Raw genomic sequence first — 18,901 nt, forward strand, 5'->3', positions numbered from 1 at the left:
AGCACCCCTACACCCTCTCCGCACATGGCTCAGGGCACTGATCCGGCCCCGAAGCAGCAGCGGCGGCAAAGAACACACAGACCTCAGGACAAAAACACAGCGCCTGGAAGTCGGAAACACTGGCAGAGACGGAAGACTCTGCTCCAGCTGAGGACAGGCGGCGGAACCCTGACAGAAAGCCGAACCGAGGGGAGGCAGACAGCACAGCGGCGCAGGGCCCAGCACGGCGCGTTCCCAGCGGGCAGCGGGTGGCCCCGCGAGCCGCTTGCCCTCCTCGCAGAGCCCCGGGCACAGCGCAGCGCCCTCGCGCTTCCAGAGGACGGAGCACGACGGGAGCGGGGGACAGCCGGGAGCCTGCGCTCGGCCCCGTCTGCTGGAGGCGCCCGCACACCGCCTTCTGGCGGCAGCACAGCCCGCTCCCCGGCCGGAGCCGGGAGGCCGCCCCAGGACAGCCGCGGGGAGCTGCAGAGGCCCCGAGGAGCCCAGCGGTGGAACGCCCCAGGCACCCACGGGCTTGGAGGAGGCTCAGGCCGAGGCTAGGAGCTGGAGGCCGGCCTCGTGTTAAAGCCCACGTGTGAGGGGACCCAAGGGATGGGCACAGCCAACACACAACCAGATGGCAAGGGCGCGAGGCCCCCGTCTGTCCTATTCCAGTGTCAGGGCCTGCTCCGAGCTAGCACCAGGATGAGCTGAGCGGGCAGCGAGCACGGCCAGCTGCTGCTCCTGGGCCCTGGGGGCCCCACACAGCCAGGAACCCTCAAGTCTCCAGCTGTGGAACTCAGAGTGTAGGATCCAGACTCGGTCCCCGCAAGGTGACCTGTACCACGTGGGAGAGACACACGCACCCAGAGCAGGATTCTGCATGCTCCAAGGCTCCCTTCGTCCCCCTGGCAAATGAAGCCACGGGACACAGGCCTCTGACTCCTGTCCCTCTGACATACAGCCTGTGTCTGCCCCTCACCTCACCAGCCCGCTATGTCCCACAAAACACAGCCCGCCTGTGGGGGTCGGACACGGCGCGTGCACTGAGCAGGGAAACGTAAAACGCACCGCCCCGCTGCCGGTACACAACCCCCGCGGCGGGAGCTCCGGCGGGCCCCCACCCCTCCGCGACAGAGGCACAGCGCCCCCTCACCCCGCCCCGGAGGATGGCACACACAGGGACCTGGCCGCCTCAGAGCGCAGGGCACTGGGCGGCCCAGGGAAGCCTGCGAACACAGCCCTCGGGCCCCAGGGAAGAGAACCACAGGCGCTCCAGCGGCCGGGCCGTTACCTTTCGACTGGATCTTCTCACAGTTGGGGGAGATGATGACGCACTTGAGTCTCCTGAGCTTGAGATGCTTGAGGACCTCCCGCAGCCCCAGCACGAGTCGGCGTTTGGTCTTAGCCTTGACGGGATCCTTCTGGTACATGCGGTCTTGGAAACGCACCAGCTCCTTCAGCAGCTCCGTGACGCAGGCGTCCACCTCCTTACTCAGCATCTGGCTGCAGTAACTGAGAGAAGGTGCCCGCTGACGGCGGCCCTCTCGGGGGGTCCCTGCGAGGAGCGGCCCACGCGGCAGAGCTGGGAACCCCGACGGGCCGGACTCCACGTCCTCCCCGGCTCCCGACCCCAGGGACGAAGCCTCTGTGCCGACGGCCCGCCACATGCCCCGTGGCAGCTATGGCCCACAGAAACCTCACTGGAGCGTGCCCTGAACAAAGTGGGACAGGAGCAGGCAACGCGCCCTCAGAAACCATGCAGAGACACTAGACCACGGACGGGAGCTGTCACCTGGCTGCCCCGCGCCCCAACACGCAGCTCGACTGAAGGGTGCCTCCGGCAGCACGTGCGGACAAGGACCACGCGGAAGCAGAAGAGGTGGCCCTGCCGTGGGCTCTGATGAGGAGGAAAGCCAGGGCCTAGCCTGGCGGCCTGCGCGCGTCGGGGCGAGACAGCCCCACGCTACACACCAGAGTAAGCACACCCCGCCCCAGTCCCCGCGGCGGGCATGGCCCCATGTCACTCACTCCCGGAATCTCCGGCTGTGGATCTTGGGGCAGCCAGTGCTGCTGGGGACCAGGTGGCAGCCCTCTACCTCCTTCTGGAGCTCAGCTCTTGGCAGCTCTTCCGCCCTGCCCTCCAGCACGGGCGCAGGGGACAGAGACTCCTCCGGCCCCCCTGCAACGTCAGAGAAGCCAGTCACTGCACGGCACCTGCTGCACTGGGCACGCAGGCGGAGGGCGGAGAAGGCCCGGGCACACCTCACAGGGCGGCGCCTCTGCGGCAGCCCCGTCCCGCTAGGATGGCAAAGGTGACAAGTTCTCGAGCCACACGCTTGGATCTGTGTACTGTCCTGAACGCACAGCTCAATACTAACGCGTTCTCTCTGTGACACCGTGACTCTCACCCTGGTGGGAAAGCAGCTGTGCAGTTAGTGGAGTTCACTCTCACGGCCACTTCGAGCCATGAGGACCATTGATGCTGCACAGATCACACTTGGGGGCCTCGCCCCTCTGTCCCTCAGAACCCCCCCCGGCCCAAGAGGCAAGGGTGCCGGGAGCTCTACCTGCCTTACGGGGATGCCCTCTTCCCGGCAAGTCGGGACTCAGACAACAGCCCCATTCCACGTTCACGGTGCAGGGCCCGGGGCCAGCCGCACTCCCCCGATGCGCACACGCCCGCCCCGGCTGCAGGGCTCCCCCAGGACCCCAAGCAAGCACGAGCGCTCGGTACCTGAGGGGTCAGCCTGCTCGAGGGGCTCGTCGTCACCACCGCTGTCGCCATCCAGCACAGCGTCACCGGCGGGAGCTGGGCTCACAGCATTTTCTTGAAGACGCTGCTGCTTTCTCTCCTGCCGTTCTTTCAAAATGATCTTTAAAATGAAATAAGCAATTAAAACACCTAAAGAGTTGTCCTTAAAAATAGGCCCTTGTGCAAAATAAGCCACCCAAACTCCACGGGCGGGCATCGCGCCTTCTTGTGCCCTCACAGCAGCGACATGGCCCCCGTCCCCTAGACGTGCAGAGCAGGGCACGCAGGACCCGGGCCAGACACCACTGGCTGCGACCGCCCCAACAAAACCCGTATTCCAGAATGGGAACACCAGCCAGATCCCGCGGGGGAGGATGAGGGCAGCGAGCATGAACAAGCGGAATGCCACGCCCCCCGTTCCTGCTTCTCTGTGCTTCCCAGCCAAGTACTGAAAGAGAAAAGCCCTGCCTCCAGGAGCGGAGGGCCCTGCTTCCTACTCTGCCGTCCCATTCAGGGAGGGGGATCATTCCTCAAGAATCACACACGCATCCTGAGCACATGCCAGTGAACACCAGAACCGAGAACGCTGAGGGCTGTAGGAGGTCACACAGACACGGCAGGCTCCGCAGGTTTTCCAGCGCCTGCTTTCACCGCGTACCTTCTTCAACGAGGTTGGCTTCTTGGCCTTGGGGACCTCCCTCTGCTTCCCCTTTTTCATCAGCGGGGCGCTGGAGTCCAACGGGTTGTGCGGGGTCTTCACCTGGCTCAAGTGGTGGCCCTTCTTCCCTGACGTGGTGTCTCTGGAGAGGACCGGCACCGCCCCGACTGCAACACGGAGGGGACACGGGCATCAGGCGTCGGCCGCGCCGCCGCCCAGCCCAAGACCTCACTCACTCATCCTTGCCTGGCTGACCGCTACACCGTCTCACTGACAACCCAATGAAGTTTAGTATCTCCTGGCAGAGAGCCAAAAAAACTATCAACTCATCCAGGGACAACCAGCGTCCCACCCCTGTGATCGAATCTCCACGTTGCTCGGCAAAGTCTGTGGTGCGCGGACCCCACCTTCTGAAACTAAGGTATTTCCAGACAGCGCGCACCTGCGACAGCCCTTTGAGGGAGTTTCCCCACCATTTTTGACACCGCCTCTGCGGAAGCTGGAGACTGGCTTCCGAACACGCATCTGCTCTCTCACTAGCTTGTAAGATTCTCTTGAGTTTTCCAGACAGAAAGATGCTGTCCTAGATGCCCCCCACGCAGCTGGTGGCAAGCCCCCCACCGTCGATACGCGATCACGATCACTACTCGGCATTCCCGCAGCACGCTCCCATCTTGCTCTACTTCCTGCCATCTTCTTGCTCGTTTATTTGTGCCTACTTCCTTCCCCTACCTTTTCATTAGGACCATTTTCCAACACGCGCCCAAGAAAAGAGAACGGTGCAACCACAGACCCCACACACCCACCGTCCAGCTCCAACATCAGTATTTTCCCACATTATCTGAAGTATGCTGCTGAGTGACGCGTGTTTTCTCAGGCGTGACGGTGTCCGGCTTGAGGGCACAACAGGTCTGCGCCCTGGCTCTGGGCTGCTTCCGGCCACGGCTCCACAGAGCAGCCGGCATCTCTGGACCTGTGCTCCCATGTTACACATTTGGAACATACGCGTGATGAGCTCACCTTGAAAAACCACCCCATGCTGACCCTGCTCCCATCTGCTCACTCTGTCCGTAATGCCACTTCCCGGGGCCAGACTCAGGTGGGCACCTGTGACTCCTGCTGCCTGGGCGCCTCCTGTCTGCCCAGTGCCAGTGACTCTCCACACAGCACTAGTTGTGCGCCTGGGAGTCCACCAACCCCATCCCTAAGAGCAGCCACCAAGCTGGACAAAGCTCTCATCCACAATCACGGCAGCCCTCCAGAAAGTGACCAAAGGCTCACGACAAACCGCGGGGCGTCGCTCGTGCGCTCTATCCAAGTCAGGTGAGAACAGCACCAGCCTGGGGCGTCCTATCCAGGCTGCTCCTACCCTCTCCCTGCTGACAGCTGGCTGCACCAGGGCGGAGAGGCTGTGAAATCCTGCAGCCTCACTGCTTCTGCCAGAAGGGCTGCCGGATTTAGAGCGGGATCCTTCAGAGAGGCGATCCAGCAACAGGCGGTCCAGCCAGCCTGAGCCGTGGCCCTCTGCGGGCAAGCAACAGGGCGAGAGCACATCTCCCCCAACAGCCCTGGCAATGACAGAGCCCGTGTGCACATGCAGGTGTCCCACGAGTCGCAGGACACTGAGGCGGGGCAGGCCTGAGCACGGCCTGCAAGCTGAGCGCACTCCAAGCCCACACGCACTTGGGAACAGACTGGGAGGCTGTGCGGTCTGGCCATGTTTCAGCACAACCTCCAACACGGCTGTGCTGTGCAGACGCAGGGGTGGCCCCTGGGAAGCCACATCCAAGAAGAACAGCAGAAATAACTCAGCTAAGACCCCAGCCTTCAGACTCAGACCAACGCAGCCACTAAAAAAAACAAACCCCAAGAAATGAAACCATCACCATCGTTACTCTCAGGGAGGAAAAAAAATTCAGAAACCAGAGCTGCTATAACTTATTAACTAAAATAGTCCGTATTCTACAAAAGACTCAGAGATTTTCGAAGAAACAAGGACGTGTGAACCACACTCAGGGAAAAGGCAGTTAAGAGAAACTGCTGAAGAAGCGCCAGCGGCAGGACGTGGCTGACCCAGACCTCAAGGCAACCCCGAACACACATCTGAACCCAGGGTTTCAATAAACAGAAACTGTAAAGAGGGGGCAGCAGACCTGGCATGGTCGAGAAATCAATGAAGCTGAAAATAAATACAAACTATTCAGTTCCAAGAAAACCCTTACAGAGATGACGAAAAGTGAACGGAGCCCAAGAGACGAGGGGGCCGCCAACAAGCAGAGTAACACACATGTAATGGGGGCGCGGGGGATGAGAAAACCGAAAAGGTTTCAGAAGAAATAAAGGTCCCCTGGGGCACCTAGGTGGCTCAGTGGGTTAAGCATCTGCCTTCAGCTCAGGTCATGATCCCGGGTCCTGGGAGAGCCCTGCATTTGGCTCCCTGCTCAGTGGGGAGCCTGCTTCTCCCTCTGCCTCTATCCCCTCCTCCTGCTCTTTCTAATAAACAAAATGAATGAATGAAAGAGAGAAAGAAAGAGGGAGATGGAGAGAGGGAGAGGGAGGAGGAGAGGAGAAGGCAGGCCCAAACTTCCCAAATCTGACGAAAGCATTAGTCTCCGGAGCGAAGGCGCAGCCAGCCAAGTGGGTACGTACAGAGATCCACAACAGACATGTCCCGGTGCAAGTGCCCAAGGCCAAGCGAAGAGAAAGCACGGAGTACAGCACAGAACGGACGCGGGACTGACGGTCCCCGCTGTGTCACGGGCACCAGTGGAGGCCAGAGCATAGGGACACCCAAAGCACAGGCACAGCTTGTCTTACCACCTCCACAGACACGGGGCGTTTCACAAACTGAGGGCTGGTGGCAACACTGTGTCGTCAAGTCCACTGGCGCCATCTTCCCAACCGGATCTGCACTTCATGTCTCTGTGTCGCAATTCTCACAGTTTCTTAAACGTCGTTATTACCATTACTGGTTGTGGTGATCTGCGACCCACGATCTCTGGTTTGACTACTCTAAGTGTTTTGGGGCCACACGAGCAGCGCCTACAGAGACGGCCGATTTAATCCCTGTCTCTCCCCCTCTCCTCGCACCCGTTCCGAGACACAGGCCGAGTAACGACCCTACAGTGGCCTCTACGAGTTCAAGAGAAATTTCGGAAGGCATGTTGAAAGCGGAGACTGGCCAAAGCTAGACTTCGGGTGTCAAATGGTTAGCCAAGTTCCAAATACCAAGGCGGTTTCTGAAGGAAATGACACGTGCCCAGTGAACACAAGGAAAACAGGAAGTGAAGGAGCCTTACTGCCGATACGGAGAAGTGTCAGTCATCTGGGCACAAGGTCAAACCAGCCACACCACTGCCTTCAGCCAAAGCCTAACCCAGAGCCAGGCCCTGACTCTCTTCCATTCTGGGAAGGCGGGGAGAGAGGAGGAAGCTGCAGAAGACAAGTCTGAGGCTAGCAGAAATCGGTTCGTGAGGTTTAGGAAGGAAGCCGTGTCTGTGGCATTAAGTGCAAGGCGAAGCAGCAGGTGCTGCTGTGGGAGCCACAGCGAGTGATCCAGAAGATCTGGCCGAGCTCATGACCGAAGGCAGCTCCACTGACCAGCAGATTCTCAGTGTGGGTGCGAGAGCCTCCCACAGGAAGAAGATGCCATCTAGGACGTTCCTGGCTGGAGAGGAGAAGTCCGTGCCTGCCTTCAAAGCTTCCAAGGACAGGCCGGTCGTCTGGTCGGGGCTGATGCGGTTGGTGACTTTAAGTTGAAGCCAATGCTCACAGACCATGTGAAAATCTTAGGGCCTTTAAGAATTATGCTAAATCTGGGGCGCTTGGGGGGCTCAGTCGTTAAGCGTCTGCCTTCGGCTCAGGGCGTGATCCCGGCGTTCTGGGATCGAGCCCCACGTCAGGCTCCTCCGCTGGGAGCCTGCTTCTTCCTCTCCCACTCCCCCTGCTGTGTTCCCTCTCTCGCTGGCTGTCTCTATCTCTGTCAAATAAATAAATTAAATCTTCAAAAAAAAAAAAAAAAAGATTCTCTGTCTTCCTCCTTCTGCCCCCCCCACCACACTCTCTCTCCAAAAAAAAAGCAAGAGAGGAAACAGTTACATTCAAGGGAATCCCCGTGAGGCTGTGAGGGGATTTTTTTCAGCAGATACTTAGCAGCAACAGGATACATTCAAGGTGCTGAAGGGAAAAACACACAGCTGAGAAGACTCTATCTGGCAAGGCTGTCAATTCAGAGTAGGAGAAAGAAACGGTTTCCCAAACAAAAGTTAAGGAATTCATGACCACTAAACCAGCCCTAAAGGAACTATTAAAGGGGTGTCCGTGAGTGGAAAAGACAGACCATGAGCAGGAGTGAGAAAGGTGGCAGCACCAAAGCAGTAAAATCAAGTATATCTACAAAAATCAGTCAAGGGAGACACAAACTAAAAGGACGTGAAGTGTGACACCATATACCTAACACGTGATGGGGACAGGAGTAAAAATTCAGTGCTTTTAGGATGGGCTCAAACTTAAGCGACCGTAAACTTAATATAGACAGCTACCTGCGTAAGATGTGATATGCCAACCTGATGGTAACCACAAATCGAAAACTCGTGATACTCAAAAAACAAAGAGAAAGGAATCCACGTAGATCATTAAAGATGGCCAGCAAACCATGAGAGAAGAGAGCAAGAGAAGGATCAGAGAAGAATTATAAAACAACCATAAAACAAGTAACAAGATGGCAGTGACTACATACTCATCAATAACATAAATGGACTAAAAGCTCCAATCAGAAGACACGGGGTGACAGAGTGGATAAAAAAATCAAGACCCAGCTATATGCTGTCCTACCAGAGACTCATTTCAGACCCAATGCCACATGCAGACTGAAAGTGCAGGGATGGAAGAGCATTTCCCATGCAGATGGAAGTGGAAAGAAAGCGGAGGTAGCAATACTTGCCTTAGACAAAACAGATTTAAGACAAAGACAGGAAGCAGAGAAGAATCCTACATAACCATAAAGAGGGCAATGCAGGGCACCCACGCGGCTCAGTGGGTTGAGCGTCTGCCTTCGGCTCAGGTCATGATCCCAGGCTCCTGGGATCCAGACCCACATCGGGCTCCCTGCTCAGTGGGGAGTCGCTTCTGCCGCCCCCCACCCCCCGCTTGTGTGCACTTGCACTCTCTCCCTTTCTCTAATAAATAAAATCTTTTAAAAAAAAAAAAAAGGAGGGCAATCCAACAAGAAGACATAACAATTGTAAATATTTGTGCATCCAAAGTAGGAGCACCCAATAAAGCATTTAATAAACGTAAAGGAAGTAATCAATAGTAACACGCTAATAGTAGGGGACTTTAACACCCTACTAACATCAATGGATAGATTATCCAAACAGAAAATCAGCAAGGAATCAGTGGCTTTGAACGACACACTGCACCAGACAGACCCAACAGATACATTCAGAACGTTCCACCCTAAACCAGCAGAACGTACATCCTTCTCAAGTGCACACAGAACTTTCTCCACAGTAGATCACATGTTAGCCCACAAAACAAGTCTCAACAAATTCAAGAAGCTCACAACCATACCATGCATCTCTTCTGACCACAACGCTATAAAACTAGAAGTCAACCATAAGGAAAAATCTGGAAAGAACACAAACACAGGGAGATTAATAACATTTTACTAACGATGAATGGGTCAACTAAGAAATCAGAAAGTACAGGGAAACAAATGAGAATGAAAACACAATGGTCCAAAATCTTTGGGACGCAGCAAAATTTGTTCTAAGAGGGAAGTTTATGGCAATACACGCCTACCTCAAGAAGCAAGAAAAATCTCAAACAACCTAACTTTACACCTAAAAAGAAGAAAAAGAAGAAAACAAAACCCCAAACAAGTAGAAGGAAGGAAATCTTAAATATTATAGCAAAAATAAATGATACGGAGACTAACAAAAAATCAAAAACCACAGTAGGACAGATCAGTGAAACCAGGAGCTGGTTCTTTGAAAAGATCAACAAAACGAGTAAATTTTTAGCCAGGCTTATGGGGGAAAAAAAAGAGGACTGAAATCAACAAAATCAGAAATGAAAGAGAAGCAAAACCACAGAAATACAAAGGATTGTAAGAGAATATTATGAAAAATTATATGCCAACAAACTAGCATAGAGCAGAAATGGATAAATTCCTACAAACACATAACCTCCCTAAACGGAATCAGGAATAGAAAATTTGAAGAGACGATTACCCTCCATGAAACTGAATCACTAATCAAGAAACTCCCAACAGGGGCGCCTGGATGGCACAGCAGTTAAGCGTCTGCCTTCGGCTCAGGGCGTGATCCCGGCGTTACGGGATCGAGCCCCACGTCAGGCTCCTCCGCTGTGAGCCAGCTTCTTCCTCTCCCGCTCCCCCTGCTTGTGTTCCTTCTCTCACTGGCTGTCTCTCTCTCTGTCAAATAAATAAATAAAATCTTTAAAAAAAAAAAAAAGAAAGAAACTCCCAACAAACAAGAGTCCAGGACCGGACGGCGTCACAGGTGAAATCCACCAGACGTTTAAAGAAGAGCTAATACCTACTCTTCTCCAACTAGTCCACAAAACAAAAGGGGGAAGCTTCCAAATTCATTCTGTGAGGCCAGCATTACCCTGACACTAAGACCAGATGAAGACACTACAATAAAAGAGAACTACAAGACAACACCTCTGACGGACACAGACGTAAAAATCCTCAAGAAAACAGCACAATGAATCAATAATACATCAAAAAAAAACATTCACCACGATCAAGTGGGATCTACTCCTGGGAAACAAGGGTGATTCAGTATTCACGAATCAACATACTACACGCACCAATAAGAGAAGGATAAACACCGTATGATCATTTCAACAGATGCAAAAAAAGCACTTGACAAAGTACAACATCCACTCATGATAAAAACCCCTCAACAAAGTAGGTTTAGAGGGAATGTACCTCAACATAATAAAGGCCACTTATGAAAAATCCACAACTAACTTCACACTCAATGGTGAAGAACTATGAGCTCTACCCTAACGTCACGAACGAGAAAAGGATGTCACCACTTTTATTCAACACAGTACCCAAAGTCCAAGCCACAGCAGTCAGAAAACGGCAAGAAATAAGTCTTCCAAATTGGAAGAAAGAAGTCAAACGTTCACTATTTGCAGATGATATGATACTATATACAGAAAACCCTAGACTCCACCAAAAACTACTAAAACTGATAAATGAATTCAGTAAAGTTGGAGAATACAAAATCAACATACAGAAATCCATTGCATTTCTATGCACTAATAATGAAATAGCATAAAAAGAAATTAAGACAACAGATCCATTTACAATTGCACCAAAAATAATAAAATACCTAGGAATAAACTCAACCAAGAAGGTAAAAGATGTGTGTACTGTGAAAATTATAAAACACTGACAAAAGAAACTGAAGAGAACACAAACAAATGGAAAGATATTCCATGCTGGGGTGCCTGGGTGGGTCAGTCAGTGAAGGCTCTGCCTTCGGCTCAGGTCAGGATCCCAGCGTCCTGGGATGGAGCCCCCATCGGGCTCCCTGCTCGGCGGGGAGTCAGCTCCTCCCTCTCCTCTGCCTGCTGCTCCCCCTGCTTGTGCTCTCTCGCTCTCAAATAAATAAACAGAATCTTAACAAAGAAAAAAAAAGATATTCCATGCTCATGGATGGGGAGAATACTGTTAAAACGTCCATATTATCCAAAGCAGTCTACAGATTTAATGTAATCCTTCTCAAAATATCAACAGCATTTTTCGCAAAACAAGAATAATTCTAAAATTTTTATAGAACCAGAGAAGACCCTAAATATTCAAAGCAATCTTGAAAAAGAAAAACAAAACTGAAGGTATCACAATCCCAGACTTCAAGTACGAAGCTACAGTAATCCAAAGAATATGGTACTGGGGTGCCTGAGAGGCACAGTCAGGCATCCAACTCTTGTTTTCAGCTCAGGTCATAATCTCAGGGTCACATGAGTGCAGAGCCTGCTTCAGATTCTCTTTCCCTCTCCCTCTCTCTAAAATAAGTAAATAAATAAATCTTGGAAAAAAAAAAAAAAACCAGTATGGTACTAACACAAAAAGCAAACACACGGATCAATGGAGCACGACAGAAAAACCAGAAATAAATCCACAATTATATGGCTAATTAATCTTCAAAAATGGAGACAAGAATAGACAATGGGGAAAAGGTGGTCTCTTTGACAAATGGTCCTCGGATAACTGGACAGCTACATGCAAAATAATGAAACAACTAGTTTCTTACATCATACACAAAAATAAATCCAAAATGGATTAAAGACCTAAACGTGAGACCTGAAGCCATAAAAATCCTAGAAGGCAGCACAGGCGGTAATGTCTCTGACATCGGCCACAGCAACATTTTTCTAGATACGTGTCCTGAAGCAAAGGAAATAAAAGCAAAAATAAACTGTTGGGACTACACTACAATAAAAAACTTCTGCACAGTGAAGGAAACAATCAATAAATCTAAAAGACAACCTACGGAATGGGAGAAGATATCTGCAAATGATACATCCGATAAGGGGTTAGTACCCAAAACATATAAAGAACTTACACAACTTAACACCAAAAAAACAAATATTCCAACTAAAAATGGACAGAAGACATAAACAGACATTTCTCTAAAAAAGACATGCAGACGGCCAACCCACACGTGAGAATACGGTCAGCCTCACTCACCAGGGACACGCGGATCAAAACCACAACGAGATCCCACCTCACACCTGTCAGAATGGCTCAAATCAAGAGCACAAGAAACAAGTGTGGGCGACGATGTGGAGAAAGGGGGACCTCAGGCGCTGCTGGGGGGACTGCAAACTGGTGCGGCCACGGGGATGGAGGCTTCTCAGAGAGTTAAAAACAGAGCTGCCCTGTGATCCAGGAATCACACTACTGGGTATTTACTGAAAGAACAGAGAAACGCGAATTCAAACAGACACGCGCCCCTGTGTTTACTGCAGCGTTATTTACGACAGCCGCGTTACGGAAGCAGCCCGAATAAAGAAGTGGTACATATCCACATATACGATGGAATATTACTTAACCATAAAAAGGAAAAAAGGAAGTCTTGCCATTTGCAACAACAGGATGCATCTAGAGAGTGTAATGATAAATGAAATAAGTCAGAGAAAGACGGATAACATGATTTCACTCACGTGAAATTTAAGAAACAAAGAAAAAACAAAAACAAAAAACCCCCAAACTCTTAATTATACAAAACAAACTGATGGTTAGCAGAGGAGGTGGGTAGAGGAATGGGTGAAATGGGTGAAGGGGTTTAAGAGCACTTACTGTGATGAGCACTGAGTAATGTACAGAACTGCTGAATTCCTGTGCTTTACACCTGAAACTAACATAACACTGTACGTTAACTATACTGGAATTTAGGGGGGAAAATATGCTGAATCTACCTTCCCTGTGATCTTTACATGGAAGAAGAAAGCCTGGGGACAGCACATCTGTTTACAACATGGTTCACTGACTGTTTTAAGCCCACTGTTGAGACCTATGGCTCAGAAAAAACGATTCCATTCAAAACGGAACTGCTCACTGACAGTGCAACTGGTCACTCAAGAGCTCTGAAAAGATCAATTAACAAGATTAATATTGTTTTCGTGCTGGTAACACAACATCTACTCTGCAGCTCACGGATCAAGGAGTTATCTAGTTATCTTGACTTTGGAGTCTTATTACTGAAGACCCACATTTCATGAGGCTACGGCACAGGCTATGAAATGTAGGTCTTCAATAATAAGACTATCTGTGGCAGACAATGATTGCTCTGATGGGTCTGGGCAGAGTGAACTGAAAACATCCTGGAAAGGATTCACTATCTGGAAGAGGTCAAAATATTAACATTCATAGGAGTTTGGAAGAAGCTGATTCCAGCCCTCATGGATGGCTTTGAGGCGTTCAAGACTTCAGTGGAGGAAGTCACTGCAGATGTGGGGGAAACAGCAAGAGAACCAGGCTCAGAAGTATGGCCTGAAGATGGAACGGAACTGCCACAATTTCGTGATAAAACCTAACAGGTGAGGAGTTGCTGCTTACGGATGAGCAAAGAAAGTGGATTCTTGAGATGGAATCTACTGGTGAAGATGCCGTGAAGACTACTGAAATGACAACAGAGGATTTAGAATAGCACGAACGCAGCTGTAAAGCAGCGGCAGGGTTTGAGAGGATGGACTCCAGTTTTTGGGTTTTGTTTTGTTTTTAAGATTTTATTTGTATCTTTGAGAGAGACAGAGAGAGCATGAGCGGGGGGAGAAGGAGGCAGGGAGGAATCCGACACGGGGCTCAAGCCCAGGACCCTGAGATCATGACCTGAGCCAAAGGCAGACACTTAACCGACAGAGCTGAGCACCTAGGCAGCCCCGGACTCCAGGTTGAAAACCGTTCCTGAAAGAAGAGTGAATCCATGCGGCAAACTTCAGGGTTGCCATATTTTCAGAAATGGCCACAGCGGCCACCACTCTCATGGGTCAGCAGCCTTAAACATCAAACGAGACCCTCCACCAGCAAAAAGAGGATGGCTCCTGAAAGCTCAGATGACGGTTAGCATTTTTTAGAAATATTTTTTATTTAAGATACATGTATGTTGTTTTTTAGACATAACGCTGTTGCACTTAACAGACTGCAGTACAGTGTAAACACGACTTTTATATGCACTGGGAAACCAAAAGTTAATTTGACTTGCTTTACTGCAATATTCGCTTTTTTGCAGTGGTCTGGAATGACACCCACGGTATCTCCAAGGTACATATGTACTGAGGGAGAAAAAATTCGCCAAGCAGCAATTCTATATCCAGCAAAACTATCTTTCCCAAAACTAAACGCAAAATAAAGACGTTCCTAGACAAACAAAGCATGGGAGACTCCGATGCTCAGCAGAACTCCCGTAGGATACGAGAGGAAGGCTTTCAGAAAATGCTGAAGGACGTGCCACTGGACGGTAACGGACTCCAGACGGATAAATACAGAATTCTCACAGCTGTGAATATAAAGCTGGTAAACAAATTTTTTTCTCATTCCTTGTCTTAGTTTCTTCAAAAGACACGACTACACAGAGCAATCCTTACAACACCGCACTGTTTCGTTTATCACATATACAGGCGTGGAACAGACGACAACAGCGCAGAGAGAAAGAGGGACAGAAGAGTTATACTGCAGTCAAGTTTCTCCAGTGTGGAAACTCAGACACATACTGTAATTCCTGGAGCAACCACTTACTTTCCTATTTATAAGAAAATTATTTTTTTTAAAGGAAAGAAAAAAATAACTGAAGGAATCAAAATGGTACTCTGAAAATATTTACATGGGGTGCCTGGGTTCAGCGGTTAAGAGTCAGACTCTTGATTTCAGCTCAGGTCATGAGCTCAGGGTTGTGGGATCCAGGCCCAGGCGTGAAGGTTGCTTAAGATTCCCTCTCTCTCCCCCCATCCCTCCCCGCCTCTAAAATAAAATAAACAAATAAATAAATAAATAAATAAAATTATTTACTTAACATAAAAGACGACAGTTAAAAAAGAACAAGGAAGACATGAAAGAATTTAAAAAACCACCAAAACAGCAGATGTAAATTAAACCAGAGTAACAATTACATTAAATGTGAATGAAAGGAACACCCCACTCAAGAGGCAGAGACCGTCAGATTGGGTAAGAGAGAAAAATGTGACTACATGCTGTTTAAAGGAAACACACCGAGATTTCAAGGCACTGTGTGCTACACAACCAGGGCTACCCCTCTCTGTGCTCCTGTAAAAACACGGATTGCCTCCTCGTGGCCCTGGCGGCCAGGTGGGGAGATGTGATTTGGGGTCCAGGACAGACTCGAGCCCCAAGCCCTCTGAGTTATGTTCTAGACAGAAAGCTCTGCGGAGGCGTATCCAGCACTGGCTCAGCTAAAACTAAAGAGCAACCCCAAATTCCTCTTGACTGGTTCTTACTTTTACCGCGATTTGGGCATTCCTGGGATTCTGGTCAAAATATCATTTCAATATTATCAAATCCCAGCCTCACAATTCAACCTGCAACTACTTAGAAATGTGACCTGAACCAGAAAACATAAAATCTGCCTCTTAAAAATACTGGTACATGAACGGTACACAGAGGTACTATTCGCAACAGCCAAGGTGGAGACAACCTACGCGTCTGTCAGGGAGGAATGGGTAAACAACTGAGCCCAAGGAATAGGATTCAGCCACAAAAACTAGCCAGATGCTGATGCAGGGACGGACGAACGTCCAACGCGCTCTGTCAAGTGAAAACAGACTGACACAAAAGGTCACCAATTGCACGGTTCTATTTACATAACACGTCAGGACAGGTGAATCGACAGAGAAAATGCACACGGGGTTGCCAGGGGCTGGGGAAATGGGGAGCTTACAGGGCAGCTTATTGGGCAGGGTCTCTTTCCAGCAGGATGAAGAGGTGCGGAACCAGAACAACGAGACGACACGACACTGTGGATGAACTCCACACCATGAACTGTACACCTTAAAACGGGTAGTAAACCTCAGAAACACCCTGATGAGTGAAGGAAGCCTTGCACGAGGGAGCATACGCTGTAGGATCCTATTTCTACGAAGCTCTAGAACAGGAAAAAGGAAATCTGGGGCAAAGACTACACACGGGGCTGCCTGGGGGCACAGCAGGGACCTGCCGGGCTCGGCCAAGGGAGTTTCCGAGGGTGCGGACGGCCGCTGGGTTACTCTGCGGAGGGCAGACCTAAGATCTGTGCATTCGCTACACGCAGGCTTCACCTGCAAAGACAAGGAGAACCACGGACGCTAGCCAATGACACGCGCGCTGCAACACTGAGAGCTGCTACCGACCAAGGTCGGCAACTCTGAAATGCAGCAAAAAAAAAAAATCTTGATGGGTGGAAAGGTCAAGTCAGCCAGCTTTTCCTTAAAGGGCCAGACGGTAAATATTTTAGGCTCATGAGCACATTACTGTTAGAACACTTAACTGCCATTTCTTAAACTCATCATATTTAAGTAACTTGTAAAAATTAGTATTTTAACTTTTCCTAAGCACACAATTCGGGGGCATCAATTACATTCACAATGTTGTGCGACCATCACCCCCACCTATTTCCCAAAGTTTTTCGTGCCCCAAACTGAGAGTCTGTCCCCACAAAACAGTAACTCCCCATACCTTCAACCCCAGGTACCCTCTAGCTCTTTCCGTGACTGTCTATTCCTGCTCTCTCAGGTAGCATGGGCCCGTCTGCGCTGGCTGATCTCAGAACGTTTCCACATTTATCCGAGTGGGGGCAGGGGGCAGGAAGGCTGAGTAGCGGCCCACGGTGTGGCCGACCACTCTGCCTGCCCATTTGTGCTGACGTACACTTGGGGGTGCTTCCACTTTGAGCAATCTGGAGTAACGGTGCTATGAGCCCTGGCCTGCAAGTGTGGGGGTGCACACGGAGGATGAACTGCCGGGCACACGGCGACCCTGTACTTAGCGTCCTCAGGAGCTGCCAGACCGCCTCCCATAGTCGGCTCCCGCTCTCCCAGTTCCCAGCGCTCTCCACTTTCTCCACATCCTCGCCGACACCCGCTATGCTCCGTTTCTGACGACAGCTACCACAGCAGGCACGAAGAACCAGCTCACTGCAGCGCTGGCGTGCATTCGTCTAGGGACTAATCACGCTGAGCATCCTTCCACGTGCTACTGGCCACGTGTGTACCTTCTGTGGAGCAACGTCAAGTCCTTCACCTATCTTCTAGTGGGCGTTTACTGTCGAGCTGTAGGAGTTCGTACATCTTTGGACATCAAATCCTTATCCGATATATGATTCGCATTTTCTCGCCTTAAGTAAATTATCTTTTCATTTTCTTGATAATGTCCTCTGGTACACAAAAGATCTCGTTTTTGATGAAATCCTATTTATCTACTTTTGCTTTCGTGGCCTGTGCTTTTGGTGTCCTAGGTAAAAATTCACTGCCTAATCACAGGTCATGAAATTTGCCTTTATTTTTTTTATTTTTGAGAGAGAGAGAAAGAAAGAGAATCTCAAGCAGACTCCCCACTGAGCGTGAAGCCCAACCTGAGATCGTGACCTGAGCGGGACAAGAGTCAGAACATTTAACCAACTGAGCCATCCACGCAGCCCACCTCTGTGTTCTTCTAACGGTTTTATGGACTTAGTTCTTATATTCAGGTCATTGCCCCATTTTAACTACCGCATACACTGTGAGGCAGGAGCCCAGCTTTCTCTGGCATGTGGAAACCCAGCTGTCCCAGCACCATTTTTCAAAATTGTTCCTTGTTCTTTTAATGAATGTATTTTGGTCAAAAATTCACTGGCCATAGATATATGGGTTTATTTCTGGACTCCCAATCTAGTCCATTAGTATCTTTCTCCTTATGCCAGTACCATGCTATTCCGATGACATATACACACTTTTGATTAAAGATAAGGTAGCCACAGACCAGTCTATCTGAAAAAGACTCTTAGCCATTTCTCTGAGATCACAAACCTCCCTTACCTGAGAACACCACAGGTTTGGAGGACGGCTTTGCGCTCTGGGAGTGCTGCTTCTTTTCCAGGGCTGCCAGCATTCCGCCCAAATCCAACTGTACTGGAATCTGGCTCTTCTTTCCACTATTTTTAAAATTATTCTAAAGAATTAAAAAATCAGAAGTTTTCTTAGGATAGCGTGTATTTTACAAACTGTGCTTTGCATTTTATGACAAAGATAAAACGAAACCTATTTATAGCAACCATAAAAAATCTTTAAAAAGTTAACTAAAGGAAAACGCAGATAATCCCACATTACCGTTCACTGTGACTGCCGTGGCTGTCTACTTCCTCCCCCCTCCCAGCCCTGGGCTCCCCCGTCTGCATCTGCACTGTGAAGAGCTCGTGCCTACAGGCGAGAAACCAGGCCTTGTGTGGAGTCTTTGGCAACACGGATGGAAGGGGACAAACTGTACCGTGGGAATTCAAGTGAATGTGACAACGTGCAGAGTTTCACTTCTCACAAACGTGAAAATAATGCCCCCACTTGAGAAGGCAAAATGACAGTCAAGATGCTGGAGACTAGTGAAGAAATGGGGCCAAGTGTGCAAGTTCTCCATCCGGGTGACAAATCACAAGTTCATCCCCAAATGCACAGCGGGGCCGGGGCTCAAGGAGAGTCCTCTCTTCACCTTGTACTGACCGCTTAGAGGTGAATTTTGGGGGGGTCTCCTGATCTTGTTTTGTCAGACACTGCTGCCTCACAAAGGACTTCCCATTTCCCAAAGAAACAGTCAACGTTTTCACTTTCTGTCAAAGATCCCCAGGCCGCTGTGCTCCCCGCGTCCTGACGCAGGAGTGGCAGCCACCACCGGTCTTCTTACAAAGGTGACAAAACGCGTGCGCTTAGAGCAATTGTATTTCAACACCCTGCATGTGATTCTCCAATGAAGGAAGAAATTAAAACCAACCCACCTTTCTTGGTACCTA

At 50.1% G+C, this 18,901-nt stretch overlaps 1 protein-coding gene across 2 annotated transcripts in view; it reads right to left on the minus strand.

Moving 5' to 3' along the window:
- SECISBP2 (SECIS binding protein 2) overlaps window positions 1-18,901 on the minus strand; it is a 42,263-nt gene that overhangs the window by 6,208 nt on the left and 17,154 nt on the right. For both annotated transcript variants that reach the window (XM_040620344.1, XM_040620343.1), the window contains 5 exons: window positions 17,940-18,072; window positions 3,393-3,559; window positions 2,717-2,855; window positions 2,011-2,161; window positions 1,274-1,494 (listed from right to left, as the gene is read on the minus strand). In XM_040620344.1, the coding sequence (XP_040476278.1) occupies window positions 1,274-1,494; window positions 2,011-2,161; window positions 2,717-2,855; window positions 3,393-3,559; window positions 17,940-18,072 (811 nt within the window). The remainder of the gene's footprint in view (window positions 1-1,273; window positions 1,495-2,010; window positions 2,162-2,716; window positions 2,856-3,392; window positions 3,560-17,939; window positions 18,073-18,901) is intronic.

This window comes from Ursus maritimus, unplaced genomic scaffold (assembly GCF_017311325.1).
Source record: "Ursus maritimus isolate PB19 unplaced genomic scaffold, ASM1731132v1 scaffold_34, whole genome shotgun sequence".
Classification (NCBI taxonomy): Eukaryota; Metazoa; Chordata; class Mammalia; order Carnivora; family Ursidae; genus Ursus; species Ursus maritimus.